Below are 25,765 nucleotides of genomic sequence, written 5' to 3' on the forward strand. Positions count from 1 at the left end.
TTCAGTTTTAGAGGACAAAAGATCAGAACCTTGACAAGAGCAGGTTGCAGCTCCATTTTTATTTATTCTCGACGATGATGATCTTTCATTATCTATTTTAGGTTGTTGTTCGAGACCAGGGGTAGGCAGATGTTTTGATGACCCATCTCATCGGAGGAACAAATATATCGTGGGATATGTAGAAAACATGTGCTTTAATGTCAATTGAAAATTAACAAACGTGTTACAATTTATTTTTATTTATTTAAATGTCTATTTCATTCATTGAGTTAAAAATAAGAATAATTTTACAAAGACCTTTAAAAAAAATATCTACGAAAACACAATAAATGTCAAAATATTCATAATAACAAATATTATAACAGCAAAATATCTATCTTTGAAGTCCCACGGTATTTAGCTCTTGATTGAAATGACTCTTAAAACACTGAAAAAAGGGATGAAATTCAGCTATTTTATGACTTACTCACCATTAATTAGGACTCTCAACTCGAGGTTACTCCACTTACTGTCAGCACTGGAAAAACAACTTGCATAGGGACATATCATGTAAATATATCAGAGATGGCAAACATATTTGCATTCAATGCTTAAGTACAGATACTGGTGTAAAAAAAAAAGAAAAGAAAACACTGTCCTAGCAGACAAAATACAGAAAGTGAAACAATCACTTAAGTCACAAATTTGTTTGTTATTGAACGAGAACAAATGTACAACTTGAGTCCACACAATGTTGGTATTGATTCATACCGATTAGTAACTACTGGGAAATGACCACAAACCGAGCTGAGTCAAACTGAGTTAGTGGAGCCAGTGGAAACAGGCCCTGAATCAAGTCAGATCTGCTTAATTGTCGACCAATCAACCTTTACTAATGTAATGTCACTTTTTATTTAATACGAATAAATGAGAAATCTCTCAAGTTGAAAAGTGTGCATAGAGACAGCGGGTTGGGGGCGAGGCTGATGCCGGAGCCCGGCAGGGGAGCATGATGGGAATTAACTGTTTGAGCTGATGAATATTAATGCTCATATTAGGATTATTACTTATTCTCTCAGTTGACACCATGGATTAAATTACTGAGCTAATTGCCTTTGATATGAGCACGTCTATACAACTGGTCACTTTAGCCAAACAAGTGTGGAGTCATTGTTCATTAAGCGATTAAATTGTTAGTTTTTATTATTACTTTTTATTTATTCTGGCTGATTCTTAATATACAAATAAACTCTTAACATTAGTCACTGCTCAGTATACTGTGTGGCAAGATAACACAATAAGTATTGCCCTGTAAGTAGCACCCTGTGACAGCCTCATCAAGGTGAAGCTTGATCTTTTTATTGTTAATAAGTATTCAAGGCACATCTAAATCCACCGTTGTAGCCTCACGCTATCCTAGAGCCAATCTTACATCCAATCACTCTTCACTGCATGGCCTCTATGCTCTGAACCAACATCTATGGACCAACATCTGAAAGTGAGCATAGAATGAAGGTGTACTGTGTATCTTCAACTACTCATTAGTGGTTCAAGATAGAGTTATAAAATTTGTGCTTAAACCATTAAAAATAAAAATAAAAGATTTCCTGATAATATAGTTATTCAAACACATTGTGGATGCTAATATTAATAAATATGTGTGATAATTATGTGCAAAGTCTTTATGTGTCTGTAGAATTATTAGAACAACAATAAACTGTTAAAAAAAAAAAAAAAAAGGCCCAATAGAACAAGCTTAGCAGCAGCAGGAACTGACAAAGATTTAAAAAATAAAATAAAACTTGTTTCTCCAGTGCTTAGACAGTCCCGCGGTCAAATGTAATGCCTTGTTTATTTTGTATGCTATTGATAATTTTTTTTATAATGGTAAACGGACCACACTTATATAGCGCTTTTTCCAGCACCTTCACAGTACCCCAAAGCGCTTTACCAAGGCCTCTCATTCACCCATTCACGCACACATTCATACACCAATGGGTGGCTGCTGCCATGCAAGCCGCTGCCTATCCCCATTGGGAGCAATTTAGGGTTAAGTGTCTTGGCCAAGGACACAACGACGGACTAGGATGGACGCACAAGGAAGGACTATTTTCACATCTAATAAACATGCGGACACAGATGTGATCATTCACCGATATCCTTACTGCTTTGTGATACAATAATGACTGATTTGTTGTTTTCGTGAAATATTATCAGCAAGGAAGTGAAAGAGAAAGAAAGGAAACGTCGCTGTCCTTCAATTTCCCTTGATGTGAACGAAAGCAGACTTGACCAGGGTGTGTGTGGAAATGTCTGCAAGCCCCTGCCACTAGTGTGTTTCTGTTTTAGCTCAGTTCCTGTTATCATTTAATGTAGTTTATTGTCGTTAAGTTTTGTGAAGGGATGCACCGATACCGATACCAGTATTGGGTATCGGCACCGATACCCAATACCGATACCTCTACTCGTACTTGTAAAGTACGTGCCAATACTCTGACACCAATGTTGTTCAAATAACAAATAACATATGTGGAAAAGGAAAAAATAATTATAGTAATTCTATAATCTGTAATGACCTTATTAAGTACTCAGTATTGGTATCGGTGAGTACCAAAATGCAAGTATTAGTTACTCTACTCGTAAAGTGGTATCGGTGCATCCGTCGTTTTGTGTTTTCTGTGTTGTCACCTGTGAATATTTCCACCAGGTTTTAACTCCAGAGCTGAACTACAGACTCCTCCCCCCTTTAGCTGCAGTGAGTTTGATAGTGTAGAAATCAGGCGAGACATTGCGGGGTAAATGGGGCGACGTTGTTCCCATAGTCAGAATGTGCCGTGGCTTTCTTTTTTTATTTTTCGACGGGGCCCTTAAACACCTACCAGTTGGGATTTGCAGACATACCACATCACATTATTGTCTAACCTTTGTCTTCTCTCTCATGTCTCCTCAGGAAGGACAACCACACTTGGTCCTGTATTTTTTTTTTATCCCCAGCTCCAGTCGTCAAGAAAACATAGTAAACTGTGTGTTTGTCTGTGTGTGTGCGTGTGTGTGTGTGTGTGTGAACGTGTGCGTGCGTGCGTGCGTGTGCTCTCTGTCAACTGTCACAGGTTTAGTCCCTACGAGTGGTATAACCCCCACCCTTGCAACCCCGACTCGGATGTAGTGGAAAACAATTTCACCCTGCTTAATAGTTTCTGGTTCGGAGTTGGAGCTCTCATGCAGCAAGGTAGACGCCCCTGCCTGCCCCCTCTTTTTCTCTGGCACAAGTCCCACATTTTTGCTGGGGGGGGGTCAACTTAGTTTTTTTCTGTTTTGTTTTGGGTATTTTTTGCGATGATTTGACTTTGCATGGGGGCCTCTTGTGCATGATGCTAGATACTTCACACTACAGTCCAGAGGCAGGATTGGAGTAGCGCAAATGACTTGGAGGAGCTACGACTGCATGCTTCCCTGGTCTCAACCAGTCCCTTATTACGTCTCCTCACCGCCTCCTTTATTTAACATACAGTCAGTGTGCGAAATACAGGAAGGGGTCCGTGGGGAAGGAGGGGTTGAATCCCCAAACTAACCCACGTGACTCCCTGGAAACCTCAAAGTAAAATTTTTAAGGGGTCTCTCAAAAAACTTTATATATAGTGTATATACACACACACACACACATTATTGTCACTAATATAAACTAATGTTCACTAATGGTCACTAACATAAATAATAATTAAGATCAACCCCATCTAATATTCAATTTTTCTAAATATTGATGATGCCAAATCGCTAATTTGCATCCATGAAATATTGCAAGGTTATTATCGGCCTCCTACTGTACATGTTGAGGAAATTTTGATTGGTACTGAGTGACAATCAGGATGATGGGGACCAACCCCCAACACCCCCCACCCCAAATATTGACAGATATTTCGCACACTGCATACAGTGCATCCCAAAAGTATTCACAACGCTTGACCATTCTCCACATTTTAAGTTGCAGCCTCGTTTCCAAAATTGTAAGAAAAAATCCTCAAAATTCTATGCACAGCACTCTATAAGGAAAAACTTTTTTTTTTTTTTTTTTTTTTTTTTACTGTTTGCACATTTATTAGAAATAAAGAGTAAAAAGTAAGAAATCACATGTACATGAGTTTCCATGTACAATACTCCCTACTTTGTTGGCGCACCTTTGGCAGCAGTTTACAGCGGCAGGACTTTTTGAATATAATCTTACAAGCTCGGCACTCGTAGCTTTGGGCAGTTTTGCCTCTTTTTTTTTTTCTTTACACTACCTTTCAAGCTCCATCAGGTTGGACTGGAGCTGTGCTTGCACAGCCACTTCCAGATCCCAGCAGAGATTTTCAAATGTAATTTCTTATTTTATAATTATTATTTTTAATACATTTGCAAAAAAAAAAAAACAACAACAACAACCTTGGGTTATGGGTTGTCTTGTGTAGAATTTTGAGGAATTAATGAATTAATTGAATCAATTTTGGAAAAAGGCTGTAACAGAACAAAAATGGGGGAAAAGTGAAGCACTGTAAATCATTTGTGGACACACACTGTACCTTTGAATTATTATACGAGCAAACAAGTGCAACTTTATTGGAGTCACTGATGTACTAATGTAAAGTCAGCAAGAAAAAGACTTCAGGTCACAGATTAATACTAAAAAAAATCTAATGTATTACATTTTCTAAAATGTATTCATACAGTTCATCGTGTGTAAATGAACAAAAATTGGTCTTTTCAGAAAAGAGACATAGTTGATGACAAAAAGCTGAGATATGCCATTGTTACATGTTGTCTAACATTGTGTTCAGCACCTTCGTGATTCACTGGTGTTCTTCAGTGTCATGAAATTTTTCCTTTTCTGCAAAACATTTGTTGAATGTTTCAAGAAACACGTCACCTCATGGCTGTTGTGAGGTTGTCACTTCATTTTAGACATACCAGTCTTTTTTTCTTCTTTTTTTTTTTGACCCATTATCTCATTGATGTCTTATTGCTGTTGGCTGGTATTTCTCAGCTTTCAACAAAATTATGTTTAAGAAATACTGTGAAATAACTACTCTAGGGTCACCCAGCAGGAAACGACTACATTATGTCTGATACATCACTAGGGTATACAACAATAAGATTTAAAAAAAAAAAAAAAAAAAAAAAGATGTTTTGCAGGCAGCATAAAATGTTGATAATAGATTAAAAAAAAATAACAGGATAAATATTATTAATAAATCAGGTATGTTATAGGGTTAACCAGTTGAGAAGATGTGGCTGAGAGTCGTCACACTGAGATCCAACTGAGCAAACGGTGTCTGATTGGCACCATGCTGATGTTGATGATGCTGAGAGGCTCCTGTGCTAAGTGGCGCACCCTGCCCCCCAGAAAACTGTGGGATATGCTGTATGGTTATGACGTTACCTTGGGTACATGACAGTCAGCCCCAACCAGGCTCTGTTGGGGTCAATTTCTCTCTTTGAGTCGGGTCAACTGTTTTTCTTAAGTTGATGTGAACCTATTTGTTGATAACATATTTCATCTATCGATCTAATTATTGATTTTACAGTCTCATTATTAGTTAAAAATATTGTGGAAGTGCCCAAATTAGCATGTAGATTTCAGCAAAATCTAAATTAAATAAAAGTATTTACTAAATTAAAGCTCAAAATAGCTTTAACTTTGTTGTCAAGAAATTTTGGGGAAAAGCATCACACTTGACAGCAGATGAAAGACATGTACAGTCTCCTCCAAAAGTATTAGAACGGCAAGGTCAATTCCTTTGGTTTTGTTGTATACTGAAGGCATTTGGGTTTCAGATCAAAAGATGAATATGAGACGAAAGTTCAGAATTCCAGCTTTCATTTCATGGTATTTACATCGAAATGCGTTAAACAACTCAGGACAGATCCTTTGTTGTGTTGGCAGTGTGTTTTGGGTCATTGTCTTGTTGCGTGATGAAGGTTCTCCCGATTAGTTTGGATGCATTTTTCTGTAAATTGCCAGACAAAATGGTTTTTGTAGACTTGCTGCTGACCCAAAACACACTGCCAACACAACAAAGGACTTCACCAGGGGGAAACAGTGGAACGTCTTGGACTGGCCAAGTCAACCATCGGACCTTAACCCAATAGAACATGCATTTTACCTCCTGAAGAGGAGACTGAAGGGAGAAACCCCCCACAAACAAACAACAACTGAAAGAGGCTGCAGTAAAGGCCTTGAACAGCATTTCAAATGAAGAACGCAACAGCCTGGGAAGTCAATGGGTCGCATGCTCAATGCAGTTATTGCAAGGAAGGGACAATAATGTCTTTCCCAATACTTTTGCTCGCTTGAAAAGCGGGTGGGTTCAAAGAAAAGGTGCTCTGTCCTGAGTTGTTTAACGCATCTTGATGTAAATACCATGAAATGAAAGCTAGAATTCTGAACTTTCGTCTCATATTCATCTTTTGATCTGAAACCCAAATGTCTTCAGTATACAACAAAAACAAAGGAATTGACCTTGCCGTTCCAATACTTTTGGAGGGGACCGTATGTATTGTGTTGCAGAGTTGTCTGTGCAGTGCTATGCTAGCAAGCTAGCGTCAGCCAGCCCTGTCCTTCAACATTACCTTATATAGCTGGAACTCTTCAGTCCCGTAAGTTTCTTAGTATGCAGCTGTAATAGATGTACTTTATTGATCCCAAAATGGGGAAACTACGCGTACAAGTACATTTAGCAGAGTGAATGAAGTAGGGTCTTACAGGTTTATGGTTGAAGGAGTAATCTGTGAACTCTATCAACTGTCCTCGAAAGGCAGATGATGTGCCTACATTAACCTGTGAATACGGATCATAGAAGGCTCATGGTACTGCAAGCCTATAATTCCCCCCCGACCCCCCCCCCCCCCCCCCCAACTACTATATCTCTTGCAGCGGGTTTGGTTTGACCTGCAGTCGTCCGTCATGTCTCCCCCCGCCCACCCTCATCCCCAGCATGCTCCTGTGACTTGATGTCTCACTCAAGGGATTGTCAGAGAGAAGAGGTTTGATGAAAAGCGAGAGTGAGAGTGCAGATTGAGTCTCTAACAAAAAGGGACCCAAAGCACAGAGTTCTTAACCGCCTATCTCTCTGGCTCTTCATCAGCCTTTTCCCCATCGAAGTGAATGTTCAAAATCCATGCTTTCAGTTCCTTAAGCCGCTTGGGTAGAAAAGCCCTGATACAAGCCAGGCCCACCTTCCGCCCGCCACCCGACAACAAACCTCCCTCCTCCATTCTAGCTCTACCTCTACCCCCACGTGTGCAGTACATTCCTCCAATTCCTCCAATTATTGCATATGTTCTGCATGTCACTTCAAGAGAAAACACTGGACTTGATAATAATATATAAAAGAAAAAGTCAGAAAAGGTCAAATCGAAAAAAAACAAAAGCTGTAATGATCGTCAAGGGTTACTTAGTCTAACTTCAATGTCTGAAAATATTTTTAGGGAAAAATAACGTTTTGTTTTTTAAAAAAATCAAAAATAGCCAGAAAAACCACATGCCAATAAGAATGATCACTGCAAAAATAAAAGCATCAGTTTATACAAATAATACTTACTTACGTACTACAGACTTATGCTATGTATGTTTTCTGTAACTCAGCACTGTCAACCATTTTAACCAATTTAAATAAAATAAATAAATAAATATAAAAACCAGCAGGACTAAACAGGCTGCCGTCCACTCTGCCTGCTCTTTGAGTATATGTCTGGATCCATGCAGCAGATGCAGAGGCCTGGTCTGGCCTGGGTGCTGCCCCCTATTGACTGTAGTGACATATCAGGCCTCACTCCCTCCTCTGCTCCTCTCATTCAGGATCTGAGCTCATGCCGAAAGCCCTCTCCACCAGAATTGTGGGGGGGATTTGGTGGTTTTTCACACTTATCATCATCTCCTCCTATACGGCAAACCTGGCTGCCTTCCTCACTGTAGAGAGAATGGAGTCACCCATTGACTCTGCTGATGACCTGTCTAAGCAGACGAAGATAGAATATGGGGTGGTAGAGGACGGTGCCACCATGACCTTCTTTAAGGTGGGTAACACTTCAATATTTTTCGATCTGTCCAGTATTTTTTTTTTTTTTTTGTTTCAGTTTGTTTCACACGCAAATGAAGGGACACAAGGAGACGTGTCAGATTAAGAGGGAATTGTCAGATGCCACAAGGCCATTGCATCTCAGTATCATCATTAAGGAAGAAAAATAATCTTATTATTCCTGTATGTTGACCTTTCAGTCAAGACTCAAAGGTTCAAAAAACCTAGGTGAGAGTTGGAACTTACATGGACCAGTAAATGGAGAGCTCTCGGCTCAGCTCCCTCTCCACTGCAAATGACTGAGACAATGACTAAGTTACTGCGACCGCTGCACTAATTTGTCTGTCCATCTCAAGCACCATGGTCCCACCCATTCATGAACAAGACTCTGAGATACTCAAACTCCTCCACTTGAGGTAGGATCTCCCCTCCAACCTGTAGAGAGCAAGCAACCTGTCTCTTTTCAAGAACCATGGCCTTGAATTTGGAGGTGCTTATCCTCATCTCAGCCGCTTCTCACTGTAGCTGCGAGCCTCCCCACTGCACACTGCATGTCTTGACTTGAGGGAGCCAACAGAACATCATCTGCAAAGAGCAGAGGTGAAATTCTGTGATCCCAAAATCGGATCCTCTGCGGCCACTGGCTACGGCTAGAAAGAACCAGTGACAGTCGGTAGAGCCAGTGTCCTTAACAGCTTCCCAACTCCCACTGGAAACTAGTCTGACTTACTACTGGCCACACGAATTGCAGCTAAGAGGAGGTAATTTACTCCGTACTCCTGTAGTGCCACCCAGGGGGTCCCTTGGGGCACATGGTCTTAATCCTTGTCCAAGTGCACAATTTACATGTGGGCTAGTTCGGCAATCTCCCATCCACCCTCCAGCAACCTGAAGAGTATAGAGAGCTTCTCTACTTTTCAATGGGCAGGACGAAAACCACATAGTTCCTCCAACAATGGACAGTTGGATGGACTATTCCTGAAATAGCTGGAACTCATCCCCTGGTCCCCCTTCTTAGGGATAAGAACCACCACCCCTGTTTACCACTCCAGTGGTACTGCCCCCAATGTCCGCGCAATGTTGGAGAGACATGTCAAGCAGGACAGCCCTAGAATATCCAGAGCTTTGAGGTAACCAGGACGGATTTCATCCACCCCCGTGGCTCCACTGCCACGTAGTTGTTTAACTGTCTTAGCAACCGCCTCATACCACCTGAGTGCAATTTGTAACTATTTTGTAGCCCATCTGATCGTATGGGTTACAATATTTTTATTATGTTTTAGGTTTATTTGGTTGTCAGATGAACTTTATTTATTTTATTTATTTATTTTTGCCACGTCACATCATCCAATATATTTCACGATAATTCACACCTCATAAGCTCTGCAGAAAGATACTGTCTGGTTTTTGGCATGTTTATCATGAAATTTGATTTCATTAAGTTTAAATACACTTATCAAATTAAAAAGTCAAATCTACAATGCAAGTTCAAACTTAATAGTAGAGTCTTAAAGGACTGATAATACGAATAATAGTAGCCAAACAAAAAACGTCTCAATTTGCAGATGTGTTAACCCAGACACAAAAACACTCTAGTGCACCAAAAGCTTAAATAAAAGTAAATAAATTAAAACCTTATTAACAACAGGTAAGGTTATGAGGGAACAAAACATCAGGGGGCAGATTGTTTTTGTTAAATTACTGAGGCTTGAACATTTTGAATTGATCGTGGTGTGCAAAAGGATTTTGGATATCCAAAAATGTTATGTTTTATATGTTTTGTATGTATTTTCTATGTTAGTATGACTGCTATTCCACTGGTGTACCCATTTGCATTTTCCAATATCTGTCATGTGGTTGAGCACAATCAATCTCTGCATCCCCATGTTTAGGTTGTGGGAAGCCCACCTTGGCTCTGTGCAGGACTGTGAATGCAGGCAGTTATCTGATTCACTGTGTATTCACAGCCACCGCTCTCACCTTATCAGCAGTCTGAGGCTTGCACGCTCAATCGCCTGATTTGTCAGGGGTGACTTCGAAAGATTCTGATAGGCGGGTCGCAAATCACCCAGTTGATCTAAAATATCGACCAGCCACAAAAAGTCATTAACACGCAATAATGGCGGGCAGCACCTTGAAGACGTTACGTTACTTAATTAGATTTCAAACGGCTTCAGAAATGCCGTCAAATTTGTTTCCCCAGAGAGGAATGCACTTGGGTTTTTGTCAGTGATCACAGGTGAAGAAATTTAAGTCCACTGCTACTAACAATGCCGCTGGTGTCCCACTTCTATTAGGAGGGATGTTCAGCCAGAGCTGCAGCCACTGTTGAGCTTGAGTGTGAGTGTTTGCAAGCCCATACTACTGATTCAGACACAATATGTGTTGCTAAAAGCTTGGAAAGGCTCTGCTACTTCAAATGACGTTTTCTTAAAAAAATAAATAAATAAATAATTTAAAGGTCCAGTGTGTAGAATGGCCCGATTTATGATTTTAATATTGACTGTCAGGTGCCTCCACAAAGTGTGGATGCACACATTCTACTTGCGTATTGAAAGATAAAATAGCACTAAACTCAATTTGTTTACTTAACGCAAAACTAATTTGAGAGCGGGTTTGCCATCAAGGTGGTTGGCGACAGAAATATTTTCAGAATCGTTGTCTTCCGTCTTCACGTGCTCAAGGCCGGACGCTTTTTGCATCGACAGGAAGTGATCCAGAAAGGGTGGTGATAAAATTGTTAATATTGAAAGAACTTTGAACAAGAGCTGACTTCTTTTTTTTTTTTTTAATTCTTCCTATTGTTGGAACAAAAACATTCTTGCTCTTTTTACACGACAATGCAAATATTAAAAAAAAAAAAACGCAAAATTTCATTGTGGTTGTATGTGTGTGTCTTCACCCAGAAAACCAAGATCTCTACATATGATAAGATGTGGGAGTTCATGAGCAGCCGGCGGCACTCGGTGATGGTGAAGGACAATGACGAAGGGATTCATCGCGTGCTCACTTCAGACTACGCTTTCTTGATGGAGTCCACCACCATTGAGTTTGCCACACAGCGAAACTGCAATCTCACCCAAATTGGAGGCCTGATTGATTCTAAAGCGTACGGAGTTGGCACCCCAATGGGTAAGCAAACGAAAACATATTTTCATGAGCGTCCGTCATGTCCTGACTATATGCGGGGGATGCTTATACAGACAGTATGAAGAGATGGACACTTGTTTAAGTGCTTAATCCAACTTACAGTCCGATTCAATGTTTATTCTGCAAAATTATCTTTTAAACACATTAGTTCAAAATTTTCTGAAGTTTGGTCTGTTTAGATTTGCGGGGGGCATGCACTGAGGAATACCAGCTGCTTTACTGATAGAACTCATGTTCCAAAGTTAATGACAAACTAAGGTAGACTCACAATATATGCAGCTGATAATTCTGAAGCAAGAAGAAAAAAGAAGACGAGCTGTAAATACTTACAAAGTATTTACTAAATACAGTTTTTGTCCTGCTCCATGCTTAAATTGTATTGTTTCGCCCATGTGGACACCAAAATACTTGAATGAGTCCACTATCTCAATGTGTGGGTGGGGGGGGGGGGGCTAGTTGCAGCTGATGGTATAGCTCAAGAAAAGAAGCACATAACCCTCATCCAAGAGACTTCTTCTAATTATGCAAAAAGTAATCAGAGACGAGTGGCACCCAACAAAATGCCAGTGACTCAGTCTGCAAAACAGATGATATCCTGTCGTTGCATCCTCCTGACAAACGAGAGGAATGTCCTCTGGGCTCTGTAAGTGTTGCAAAGGTCATTTGCTGCAGATTGTGTGTGTGTGTGTGTGTGTGTGTGTGTGTGTGTGTTCTGCTGGTCGACTGCAGAGCGTGATTTGAGTGACTGTTGTGCTGTGTGTGAAAACAGTGGAGGGAGGCTGTATTTGCTTTAGGTGATTGCATTTCCTGACTGATGTTCCCCTTATGAGGCGGTGTGTGTGTGCGTGTGTATGGATATTCTTTTGGAAATGTTTTGCTCTATTTTATGACTGATAAGTTACATTTTTGTATTCATACATACGTGTGTGTGTGTATGTGCGTATTCCTTTTTTGTGTAATGCAAGCCAACATGTTTCAAGTTACGTGTGTGTGTGTGTGTGCGTACGTGCGTGAAAGTGTGTGAGTAAATACAAAAACTGAAGAGGGTAAGGTGAAAACGGAGGGTGACTTTATGCCACATACAGATTGTTTATTCTGAAGACAGGAAGGTGTTAGAGCTGCATTCTTACTCCAAGTTGGACCATTTGCATGCACTTGGAAAAAAAGATATTTATAGTGCTAATATAATCCTAGTCTTTTTGAACCCTTTTAACAAAAGCACCCTGGTCATTTAGCATATATGTGTTGTGGAGTTGAAACGACGGTGGGTGTTGGCACGTATTGGCAGACAAAACACAGTACCTGCCACCTTGCTGAGAGACTTGTTTCTCCTCTCGGCTACTCTTCGGCGTCAGAGGTGGCAAAAGTATGCACATTCTGTGCTTAAGTAAACGCAGCGATACTTGTGCAATCAGCTACTCTGGTAAAAGTAGATGTACTGATTCAACTCTCTCCTTCATTTCTTACGTTTACTAAGTAAAAGTGAGAAAGTGTTGGTTCTGAAATGTATTTAAGTATTTAAAAAGTAAAAACTTACTTTTTACTTTTTAGGAAAAAAAAATCCAATGTAAGAATCGGAAAGATATTTGTGTACAAATGTAGGGAGTCGTCCAAAAAAGAGATACTTAAGTAAAAATCCCTGAAAAATAGTACAGTATAAAAGTACAGTAATTAAGTATCCGTACGCCGTTTCTTCTCACCTCTGATCAATGTCAACGTCTTGTTAACTGCATGACAACATCTGTGTTTAATTCTGTGAACTCCATTTGATCGCTCCGGTTTTTAATTGACTGCTTCTAACATACACAACAAGCAAGTATCTCCGCTTGTCACTGCAAACTCATCCAGGTTTTGTTGGATGTTTCCAACTTAAGAAGTCCTAATCAGTCTCCTGATTGTTGCAGACTTCTTGCTACATCTCATTTTCAGACAAACAATCTGCCTTAGATATCGGTTTGCAGCTTTACAGGATCATGAAGGGAGATAAAAAAAAAATTTTAAAAAAAAGATAAAGACTTACATGCAATTACTGAAAGGATTTAAATGTTTGCTTTTCTGAGAGGTTCTGCAATGTAAAGTGATGTTAAAGGTTTGTAAAGCAGTTTGTAGAATTTAGCCAGATTTAATGGCTTAACATTCTATCCATAAATATTTAGGTGTAAGTGTATATTCACTGTCAATTCTTTTTAAAGCTGTTTGGCGTTCCTTCCCTTGAACAGTGTATATGTTATAAAAAATAAAATAAAATAAAAAATCTAACAAGGGTCTTGCTCACAGGAAGTTGCCACCTTGCCATATTTGTAAGGTTTGAACATTTCAGCTTGAGAGTGGCTGGAGGCTCGCATTGTCCTTGGATAAACCAAAATGCTTAGAGCAAGTGGTGATGGACGTGGTCACTTATCTCTTGTTCATAAATATTGCAATGAATGAACTACAGTATATAACCAACATTTACAATTCACCTTTTTCAAAGGCCAGTTTCCCATGGTTACTGTTGCTATGCCTGTTGCTATGCCTAGCAAGATCTCACATCCAGTTCATTAACGTGGGCATGTCAACCAGGATTTTACAGGTATCCTAAAGGAAATCATGTCCAATTTCTGGAGCAATAGTTTGTAAATATCAGAGGGAACTAGACCGAATGGAATGCAATATGTATTTCAGCATCATAGACGACGAAGAAATTGAACGCTTGCTGTTCTATTTGCTCAACAAATACGCAAAAGAACGTATTTGCATATAACTGGCTATATATCAATGCTTTTCCTTTACCTTTGGCCTTTGCTCAAGTGTTCAGTTATTCTGCAAATGGCCATACAAATGTGTATGCTGCGCTCTTTGTCTCAATATATCTACTAAACTTGTATCTTCCAACTTCTTAAATTTGATCATAGCTTGAGGAAGAAATTAAGATAAGAAAAAAGACATGGTAATACTGGCTGTCTTGCGTGGCGGTGACAATAAGTTTTGCAAAACAGGAAGACAAATGGTTAAAGTAGGTATTTGTGGGAACAACATGGTTCGATGGAGACCTCCTTTTTGATGTGTGAAGCCTACTGTACTTCACTGGCAAGCTTGGAAGAAAGATGGTGAGCGAATGAGCACTGCAGTCTAAAATCTGATCACTATAGATGTCGTAAGCGTTTTGTTTTTTTTTTCAGTTTTTCACAGTTGGCACACTGTACCTTGTAACAATAAAAGCAGTATAGGCTACGTAGCACAATGAATTATTTTCGTTCTCTGACAGGTACCATTTTGAATGAGGCTTGTTTATTTTAGCTCTTTATTCTATTGAATTAAATTCAACATAGGTGCCTAATTATTTCCATATTTTCTGTTTAAACATAATGATATACAGTGTATAAAGTAAATAGCTACAAAAATTGGCAGCAAATTAAGAATGATGAATATTTTTGTCATTGCTCAGTGTTTAAGATTATATTAGATAAAAATGACAAAAGAAATAAGTGACATTAAGATAAATAAATAAATAAACATACAATCTAAATCAAAGAAAACATTAAGTCTATGTATCTAAGATAGTTGTCTATTTGAACTTCTCTTATTTCAGGTTCTCCATACAGAGATAAGATCACCATAGCCATTCTTCAGCTTCAGGAGGAGGGGAAGCTTCACATGATGAAGGAAAAATGGTGGCGGGGAAACGGCTGTCCGGAGGAAGAGAGTAAAGATGCCAGTGCCCTCGGAGTCCAGAACATTGGTGGGATCTTCATCGTCTTGGCCGCTGGACTCGTCCTCTCTGTGTTTGTGGCTGTTGGAGAGTTCGTTTACAAGTCCAAACAGAACGCACAGCTCGAAAAGGTAATTTAAAAAGTTGTACTCTTGATTTTTGCGTTTTTGTAAGAAATAAAAAAAAAAAAAGATAGCAGAATTTCTTACCGTAATTGCACATGCCTTGAAACAAACTCTTTATTCAAAGATACGTCTTTAAAGCTAAGAGAGTTTAACAAATTGTACGTTCAATACATGTTTCTCATCTTTCATAATTCAATTTATTGAGCACTTTAATTGAGGAAACTCTATCATTACAGTTCTATATCACATGCAGCGGGATAAGGGTTGGTTTCTTTGCATTTATTCACATAGGCCCAATGGCGACAACGAGATAAGAAACGTGAGGAATTCTGCTGTCACCATGGATCCAAGCTAGACTTTAACCACCATCACAAATGACCTCAAGAAAAGCTCCAGAAATTTGTTTTTGTTTGTTTGTTTTTTTAAATGTTTTCATTAGCTGTAATATTTTCAGAGGTATCTACAAGGTCGAAGCTGGGATTTAAGCTATCAAAGGCTGGGCACTGATGACATTTTCCTGAGCCAGTGCCATCATAATATACAGTTTAAGTAGATACATTTCACATTTGGTGCGTTTCCATAGAATGTGAATTTGATTGGATTGGGGCTAATTTAAAGCCAACAATTGAAAGGAAAAAAAAAAGACAACTGAAGAATATAAATGCTACATTTTAATTAAATCATTTAATGAAAATGAATTAAGCTACATAAAATATAGCTATGTGTCTACTGAAAGAGGGAGAGGTCACAAAAACCAGCAGACCAATGGAGAGAAAATTTCAGCCAATATTCTCAAGAATGAGAGTGAGGAACGTTTTGATTTTGTCAGCCATCCAGACAGATCTAGGGTCTCATTTATAAAAAAGCTGTGTTGATTGGAGTGCATAAATAAAACACTCCATCGCATCCGTACTGAAGGTGCACATACATCCAAAAGCCAAAAATGGTGTACAAAAAAATTAAATAAATACTTAAACCCGATAGCAATACCATTTCCCCTATATAAATCACAGCCCACTGTTCTCTACACGTTTAACTACACATGGTCAATGGGAAGTACCTGTCTAATGTATCATTTATAGTGAATGTTACATCGATGGCATGTTATGGTCAATCATGGCAACCACAGAGAAAAGAGAGAGGAAACGCAATTTCATGTCTGGAAAATGAGGTGTTAGTGAGAGAGATGAAGAGAAGAAAAACATCTTGTTTGATGGTCACAGTAATGGTGTGACGTATAAAAGCAAGTGGTAACAACACGATGTTAAAGACACACCCGAATTAACACCTTTTGAAAGGAGCATTGCCTCCACACTAGGATAAACAAGCGTGTGTGGCATTGTGTCAGATAAGGAGGGAGACTGATTTGGCTGGGATGACAAATGAACCAGGTGAAGCATTGTTTGATTTTTATAAAACGCATAAATCAGTAAGATGTAATGGCACAGTGGGATAATGTATTGTCTTCCTGTCCAAGATACCTCCTGAGTCACCACGTGGCTAGGAGGGTTCAGTGAGCAATTGATGCTCTCTTTTTTTAAATAATTTGTTCTGACATAGCAAACACATAAAAATAACTTTTTAAGATGTGAACCTTCTTGCTGTCTTTTTAAATGCCTCGTGGCATTCTCAGGGAGTCTCGATTCGCGTTGAAATTCCTTTTGTCGGGTTGGAGGTGGGGGTGGAGGAGTGTGGGGGGCAGGGCCGTCATCCTCGAGCCGAGGAGAGGCCAGGAGGGAGAGGAGCCCCGTGTCATGTCTGTGTCAGGTCACGCAGCACACCACACACGCTGATGATCTTGCACTTTCCTTGAGTGTTACAAGAGTCCCTGCTGTCTATTCCCCCACGCAGCCATGTGCCAACATGTAAGAGTCGTGTTAAGCCGAGCCACCGTGCTACCAAATTTGTCAGGTGCACGTTGGAATCGCATACGATAACTGTAAATGACCTTGTGTTGTTGACCTGTTCTCCCACAATGCGGGAAAATCTGATTGCTCGTATGAACAATGCCCTACCTACGAGATGGCAGGCGTTAGTCCACTTAGTGCTGGCCGCAATGTCTTAGACATATCAATTTTTTCACTGAATTCTTTTGTCCTCAGAGAAAGTGGCTTTGGGCGGAGAGTTTTAATATATTGTTGACCAAACTGAACACATACCTCTTGGCTAATTTACACTTGTAGAAGCCTGGTGCCAGAAACCTCACAGTAGATGATACTCGTACTTAAACAGGGATGGCATGGTTATAGCATGTGGGTCTCTGGAGCGCTGCTCTAGGGAGTCTAAATTAGCATATTAGCCAATCATCATCATAGGCCAGGAAGTATTAGTGATTCCATCCTAATCTTTGCCGAGGTGTTTATATGTTTACGGCAATCAAGTGATTGCCTCACACCTTGTCACAATTAACATGTCAATCTGTGGTACTCATCGGGTGGCCGTGCCTTAGTGGGGTTGATTTGATGAAACTTAAAACTTGAGTTGGTTACATTTCCCATCTATAGTTTTGCCTCACTAGCGCAGTACAAATAACACTTCTATTTTGAGTGCTTATAATAAGGTAGATCGATAATAAACATTTGATATGGAGTTAAATGTGTGGCAGAATCATAATGCCGCTTGGCTTCAATTCATCACCTTCACCATCTGTGCTGCCGGTGTTCCCTGCCTCCAAAATGAGCATTGAGAACTGCACATTTCTCCTATTAAGAGTTTGTTTTCATAAATTACAACTTTTGCATCGGAAGTGGCATACGTCACATTCAGTCCCCGTTTAATTCTGTACACAACAGTTATAAATGAGACCCCAGTCGTGCTGATGGTCAAGTTTCTCCTCTTGTTCTTGCTCACGTGGAAAAATACAAGCAAGTCACATGAGCTGTTTGCTCGCTGCATCAGTGTTCATTCGGTAAACCTTTTTCCATAAAATACAGTGAATTAGTGGATTGTGGATTAGCTCAGATTGACATTTCAAGCAAAATTTGAAGGAAGTTCTTAGAAAATGTCTTATTTCTTTTAAAAGCAGACAAAAAAAATATTGTGGAAATGCACAACATGATACAGTTAAAATAATCAAATTTTCCTAAACAGTTATTATATGAGATTGAAATAAATGTAGAGTTGAGTGCTGCTGACAAAATAAGCAAACATAAATTTGTAGATACAAAAAGCTATGCTACATAAGAGCATTTCTTATGTTTGTATTTTTACTTTTTTAACACTTAATCAGATGATTGAAAAAAAAAACAACAATATTTTTATAGAAGAAAAATAGGTTTAAAATGCAGAACTTGGATGCATACAAGATCTTCTTGATTTGTCCGTGTAAATCAACCTCTATTACAGCATATCAAATACAATACCTATTTTGAATAGTAAAAACATAAAATCAATACACAGGTTTAAAGTCAGTGTGCACATAGTCACAACATATCTTGTTGACCTTTTTGAAAATCAGACGTGTGTATGGTTGTGTGTGTGTGTGTGTGTGTGTGTGTGTGTGTGTGTGTGTGTGTGTTTGTTTGTTTGTTTGTTTGCTTAATCAGTCACATTACATTGTGCACTTGATACTTGTAGTTTCTTCACCCACGAGTGCACTTGTAGGCCACTTAGTACTTTCCCTAAAAGCATCTTTTTTTTTTCATGTTCTCAACCAACTCAACAATGATGCACTAAAGCTTGCCTAGCCTACCGGGCAAAAATCCCATTTAAACAATGTTACCAAGCTGGCTCCCGAGTCCATTGGGAAAGGGTCACAGACATGGACCCATGGCATGGATTTTTATTAGCTTACATCTAATTGGCACCCAGTGGGAAAATCAGATTGACTCGCTCATTTAGGCTATATGAGATAAAGGCCTTGTCTCTTTTTTTTCACGTTTGTCTTCCATCTTCCATCTTGTCGACAAATTCCATTCCATCAGTGCTTGAAAAGAGTTCAATCTGCACTGCATTTTCATTCAATTGAATAGGGGCAAAAGTGCAAAATAGAAACATCACTTGCTCACTTACTAACTTGCTTTCATGCTTTTTCCCATTGTTTACAAAGTTGTTGTTTTTTATATGTTGCTGTGGTCACAGTGGGGAGGTATAGTAATGCAGCTACACCTGGGATTTTTGGCTATTGAGCAAAGAGCAATATGCCAATTATGTTTAGCCAAGTTGAGCCATATTTAAAAAAAAAAAAAAAAACAACAACAACACATCAACTCACTCATTTTGGTGAGGAATGGGAATTACTGTCCAATAAAGGTTGTGGTTTCTTTAACCTGTCATTTTAGATGTATAAACCAGGGTAAGCTAACGAGAAGTCTTTAAATTCTAAATATACATAGTCACAAGGTTGTTATACATGGAGGATGTATCACTCCTTACATAACTATTTACACAAATGATATATGTATGTATATGTATCCTTGATATGTTTTTGCAGCTTAAGTATTTACTATTGGCAAATTCAGTTAATTGGACGTGATTGACAAAGCCACATACATGTCTATACAAGGTGTCTCAGTTGACAGTAACTGTCTGAGCACAAACCAAGAATGAAGTCGATGGAATTATCTGTAAACCTCTGAGACAGGATTGTCTCGAGGCACACTCAGGCGTATATGGTAGAGAGGTAAAACAGAAGTCAGTCCTTAGTTAAAGGCACAAGGCAGCCCGTCTGAAGTTTGCCAAAAGGCACCTGAAGGATTCTCAGACCATGAGAAACAAAATCTCTGGTCTGATAAGATAAGTAAGAGCACTCTTTGGTGTGATTCCCAGGCATCACGTATGCATGGTGGCAGCATCATGCTGTGGGGATGTTCTTTCAGCAGCAGTAACTGAGAGACTAGTCAGGATGATGGGAAAGATGACAGTAGCAATGAACAGACACATCCTGGATGAAAACCTGCTCCCGAGCGCTATGGATCTCAGACTGGGGCGACAGTTCATCTTTCAGCAAGACCAAAAAAACCATCAGCACACAGCCAAGATATCAAAGGAGTGGCTTCAGGACAATTCTGTCAACGTCCTTGAGTGGCCCAGCCGGAGCCCTGACTGGAATCTGATTGAACATCTTTGGAGGGATCTGAAAATGCCTGTGCACCGACACTTGAGAGGTGGTGCAAAGAGGAAGGGGTGCAACTGTCCAAAGCCCATCATATGCCACCATATTCAAAAAGTCTTGGGGCTGTAATTGCTGCCAAAGGTCTATGAACATAGTATTGAGCAAAGGCTGTAATTACTCATGTATTCTGTGTTGTGTACTCTGTGTCCTGAAGTCTTTGCACAACGTCGTATCCACAAAGTTTTTTGTGCTAACGATTGGACTGGGAGGTTCTGGGTTCGGCTGGGTCAAACCAAAGACTATAAAAATGGTGCCCGTTGACTGCCTACTTGGTGCTCAGTATTTGCAGTTTAACTTAGATCACCCAACAATTCCTGAGGGTAGCACTGCTTCTGCCCACTGCCCCCCGCCCCCGCCCCTCAGGGTATGGGTCAAAAGCGATGGACAAATTTAACATCCTTCGGGAGGTGACAATCAGCAGGACTTTTCGACCTTAATTCTTGGTCATGACCCAAAGCTCATGACCGTAGGTGAGAGTCGGGAGGTAGTTTGACCGGTAAACCGTCTTAACACGATGGATTGGTTTAGCGTCCACATCACTGCTGACACTACTCCAATCTCTCTGTCAATCTACCTCTATTCGCACCCTCACGTGAATAAGAACCCTAAGTACTTGAAGTCCTTCACTTGGCAAGTTTAGGCCTGTCCTCCCAACCTGGAGTGAGCAATCCACCCTTTTCTGGCTGAGGACCACGGCCTCAGATATGTAAGTGCTATTCCTCACCCCAGTTGCGTCACACTCGGCTGCAAACTGCCCACACAAATATACACACATATAGTGGCACTTCTAATATTCAGTTTTTTTTATTTATTTTTTTTTACTTAAATACATATATTTTGAGTTAAAGGGTTTGTTTTCAAAAAAAAATGCATTCGTTAACTGTAAATCGCTCAAAGGGTTCTCTGATAAAAAAAAAAAGTACACTTGCTAAAGAAAAAAGTATTGTGAAACATTCTATCAAATTGTCCTCATACCTTTGATTATTCCACTAAAATAACAACTGTTCACTGTTCATTACATTTTTGTTGTTGTTTTTTTCATGTAACTTACTGTATTTCACCACGCTATATTTAACAAGTTCATTTCACGAGACCCTGCAGAGGTCAAGGAAAAATGAACTTGTAAAGGCACTGTCTTTTTTTAATTTCTCATCTATCCACCATGGGAGTTGTGCATTCCTTTATCCTCGGAAGACTGATTTTCCAGCTAGCTACATCAAGAAGAATAGATGTGTGAAGTTGCCTCACTGTTGTGGCCAGAGAAAGAGAGGAGCCTTACAATGCAAGAGTTACACAAGAGATTGCAAATAAATACAGCACCCCCTTTCAGTAACCACACTGAGTGACAGGTATGACTTACACTACTGACTAACCGCTTGGTCCGTTTGTAATGTAATTAAAACACTATATAGACAATATTGTCTACATGTTGTTTTTTTGTAGTTTTCTCAGATAGGATGTTGTTAACAGGGACAGTAAACACAGGCAAATGTACTCAAATGCACTAATTTTACTCCCTCTCAGTGTGTGTGTTTGTGTGTATATATATATATATATATATATATATATATATATATATATATATATATATATATATATATATATATATATATATATATATATATATACATGTATATATATATATATACATATAACACACACACAACATATGGACACACACTGCCTTTTCTCCTCTTGCTTTTTTGTCCTTCTTCCTTCCTGCTGCTGAGGCTGCTGGGCTGCAACAGACTAACCTGACTCGAGAGTGCAGAGACCGTCAGCTGTTTGTGAGGAACCCCATCTCATCATGCTATAGCACACAGGCAGACAAATACACACACACCTGCATGCAATTTGGATGCACACGCAGTCTGACTTCACATTGAGACCTCTACTTAGTCCATTATTCCTGATGGAGGGTGTCAAGTGATTTGTTCTACGCAGGTCACAAGCAGCTTTGAGCCAAGAGTTAAAGTAATGATGTTTTAATCAGTCACCATCCATCCATCATTCACTTATTTTATGATTGTTTGGATCAGCATGCATGTCACCGCTTTTTTTAGGTATAGCAATGACAGTATGTTTTTTTGCTATGGCCTCTATGGCCAATCAATATCAAAATGGTGCAGAGTGAAGTAACATATGCCATTTATATTGTAATTAAGTGCATTAAAGTAAAGTAAAATGAGAGGCAGGTTTTAATGCCTATATTAAAGGATTACTGAAATTTATTGTAACCTTACAAAGCAACTGGATTGCCAAGATCTAAACTCTTAAAATCTTGCTGCCAGAGTAGAAGTGTTCACAGAGTGTGTGTGTGTGTGTGTGTGTGTGTGTGTGTGTGTGTGTGTGTGTCGAATCAGTGTGAAGAAACTTGCTGTAGAACAAGTCTTCAGTTGCATCAAATAAGTCCACAGTGTTTGTTTTTGTTTTTTTCAACCACGTCACACCAGCATCACACTTGGCAGTTCAGTTCAGTTTGGGTAAACCAAATGGCTTCTATTTTACAGCAATTATACACTTACACAAATATATGTGTGGGCAGTACAGCTTAACAAATATTTTGCGTTCAGTTGCCGAGGTTTTGAAGTGCACTCATGGATCACTTATTTTCTTTATGGGGAGGGAGTGTGCGTGAGCAAATGCATGTCACATGCACGGGCATGACATGTCAATCAAAGACCAATTCAGGATCCACAGTTAAGAAAACAAAGCACTAGATTTTTGAGTGTCTTGTCATTTAAACAGGTTATTACTCTCTTATTGAAACTTACATTTTCATCTTGTCTTGTCTCATTTCATCTCATCGCCAAATTTACAATATACATTTTGCCATAGATCACTTTTGTGTCTGTCTGCATCAGGGGAAATGGGATCGCCGATATGGCGATCCCCATGGGGAGCCGGGAGGTCATTCAAAAGACTATGACAATGGTACCCAGTTGGGTCAAATGCGGATAAGAATTTTCACATCCTTAAGAATGTGTCAATTTGAGACGAGAGGAGTTTAACCTATTTCAACTTCCATTTAAACGCCTGCGGAAATGAACTGGCTGCCAGAAGGCACCTAGTTCATTGCCGCAGACATAGTATGTGGACAGCCAGTCTCCTTCTCCTGACAGAACCCTTTTAGCCAGGAGCGGCACCCCTTTTCTTTTCATCACCTTTTCGTTGGTGGTGTGGTCTTACCATGAGATCCTAAAGACGGTTCTGAGGCACTGTTGGTGAAAGACATCCAAGATCTTAGTGATGGTGGCATGTCTCACACACGTAGGTCGCTGTTAGAATGACCACAGACATGCATAGGTGCAGCTTGATGGCCATCGTTATGTCCTTATACGACCACATTTTGCAGAGCTGGTGGAATACTTGTGCAGCTTTGCGAATTCTTGTCCGGACATCTTTTTATGCGTCTCCAAAGCTCGAGACATTGCTGCAGAGGTAGGTAAAGTTTTCAACGTACTCATTGTTATGTACATCTAGAGAGAGATTGGTGGGTGATGTTGGTCCTACCCAGAAGTCATGGCAATGGTCTTCTTATGGCTGATCCAAAGACAAACATTCCCTCCATGCTCATGGAGATTATTGGTCATCTCTTAGTGTGCATTGTGGGTGTGATTCATCAGTGCCAGGCCATCTGCAAACTCTAAGTTGGTCAGTCCACCCAATCCTGAGTAAGGGAGCCACAATTCAACCCTCTCTCATGCCAGTCACAATGTCAGTCCTCTGTAATGCCACTGGTTAAGGTACGGTTAAGATGTTCACATACTTGGATGGCATGCGTACAGTTAAACAATCTGCCACATTGATTCCCGGTGGATGCTGTCAAAAAACTTCTTGAAATCAATGTTACTGATTACAAGGAACGTCTGGAGTTCTTGGCATTGTTCAACGACATTCCGACAGGTGAAAATCTGGTCGGAGCAGGACCTTCCCTTCCGGAATCCTGCATGCTCTTCTCTAGGGATATTACCCACCTCGGTTTTCAGGTGTTGGAGTATTACATTAGTTTGCCAAGGTTAAACAGCAGTGTGATTTCCAATTCCCGGTTGTTACAATCACAGAGAATTCCTTTCCTGGGTAGCATCACAATGACCTCATGTCTCCAGTCAGCAGGAACATTTTAAGTGCCATGTGAAATTAAACAGGAAGGTAAGTCCCGGTGCCTTGTTGTTTTTTCAGGCTCTTGATTGCTTCGGCAACTTCAACTTGGACATCTTCCTTTCATCACGTCAGGTTCCACATCCTGTCTGATATCCCTATTTCCATTTAATATGGTGCTCCAATTTGACTGCTTTTGGTGATGATGACTTGAATTTTGATAACTTGGTCCTCTCTAGGTTCAACGTGGTATTAAAGGTCCATTGAGTAAACATTTTAAGGACGTGTAGTAGGGTTTGAGCAGGACCAGATCATGGGCTGCTTTCCCCAGTGCATGCAGCTGGTGAGTCCTATTCCACAGGGTGTTAAGGTCCACAGACTGGTGAAAATCAGCCAGTGGTTTGCCCAGAGTGACATTTCGAGTCACAATTAGAAATTGGAAAAAAATTGTTCTTGTGATAGGAGTAAGAGATACAGATTATTCAGTCACACGCCAATTCCACCTGTGAGGTGCTACTGGAGTTGCCGGTGAGGCCCACAGCCATGTTTAGGCCGACTGCAGTACAGCTGGTAAGAAAGGCTCAGGATAACTGTAAATGGACAAGAGAATTCTCAATAAGGTTCTCAAGTGACAGGAGTAGGCGACAAGGTGTGAAGTCTGCTATCTGCAGAACAGGTGTATTGTGGATAGGGTGATCTCTGAAACCAGCTCAAACAAGTCTAAGGAAATCAGGATGTGGCAACACCAGACTTTGATACACAAAGCCTTGTTATTCCTCAGGTCTCAATGGCCTATCACAAGGCCTGTTTTACTTGGGAGAGGATCCTTGGGCTGTGTCCACCATGAGTAAGGGGCACTGCGTGAAATGTGCTCCCAGGCCTTCTGTGACATCTTTTTTGACAGTAGCAGATGCTCTGCAGGCAGGGGTCCTGTGGAGTGAGTTATCCTCTCTCCTGAAAATGGAAGCTATACCTGGGCTCCAGCTAAGGAAGCCATGGCGGAGATGGAGCCCAAGAAATCATCAGAGGGATTTTTCTCCCGCTACTTTTTGTTTCCAAAGATGCAAGATGTAAGAGTGAGGCAGGCCATCAATGCAGTGGACTGGTTTGCGACCATTGCCTTTCTGAACACAGTGCTGTGACACATGCTGTCCTTGGGCCTTAGCCCACAGGAATCCTGGCATTCGAGGGTGATGGTGAAGAGGTCCCTTTGGGGCTCTCAGGTGGTGGAGAGTCCCAGCTAAGCAATCTTTGGCAGTCCCTTGGGGCCAGTGATATATCGTCAACACAGACACATCCTTAGATCTTGAGAGTCCCAGCCAATACAACCATATACTGTATGGTACAAACAGATGCATCCAAACACAGATGAATGAGATGTAGTCCACAGAGGTGGTGGTATCAACGGCGGTTGGGGCCGTATACCATTTACCATTTAGGTTTTTCCTCACCATGTTCGAAGGTGGGCGACACAGTGACACAGTGGTTAGCCTTGTTGCCTCACAGCAAGAAGGTTGCAGGTTCAATCCTGGTTTTTATGTTTTATGTTTGT

At 40.2% G+C, this 25,765-nt stretch overlaps 1 protein-coding gene across 3 annotated transcripts in view; it reads left to right on the forward strand.

The window, feature by feature from the left end:
- Positions 1-25,765, forward strand: part of grik2 (glutamate receptor, ionotropic, kainate 2) — a 136,438-nt gene that overhangs the window by 107,344 nt on the left and 3,329 nt on the right. For 2 of the 3 annotated variants that reach the window (XM_076041018.1, XM_076041019.1), the window contains 5 exons: positions 3,090-3,208; positions 7,814-8,031; positions 10,940-11,165; positions 14,755-15,005; positions 15,291-15,318. In XM_076041018.1, coding sequence (XP_075897133.1) covers positions 3,090-3,208; positions 7,814-8,031; positions 10,940-11,165; positions 14,755-15,005; positions 15,291-15,318 — 842 coding nt within the window. The remainder of the gene's footprint in view (positions 1-3,089; positions 3,209-7,813; positions 8,032-10,939; positions 11,166-14,754; positions 15,006-15,290; positions 15,319-25,765) is intronic. The other variant, XM_076041020.1, reaches the window with a different exon arrangement.

The sequence above is a fragment of the Nelusetta ayraudi genome, unplaced genomic scaffold (genome assembly GCF_046127955.1).
Source record: "Nelusetta ayraudi isolate G7.1 ecotype Tasmania unplaced genomic scaffold, CSIRO-AGI_Nayr_v1 ptg000063l, whole genome shotgun sequence".
Lineage (NCBI taxonomy): Eukaryota > Metazoa > Chordata > Actinopteri > Tetraodontiformes > Monacanthidae > Nelusetta > Nelusetta ayraudi.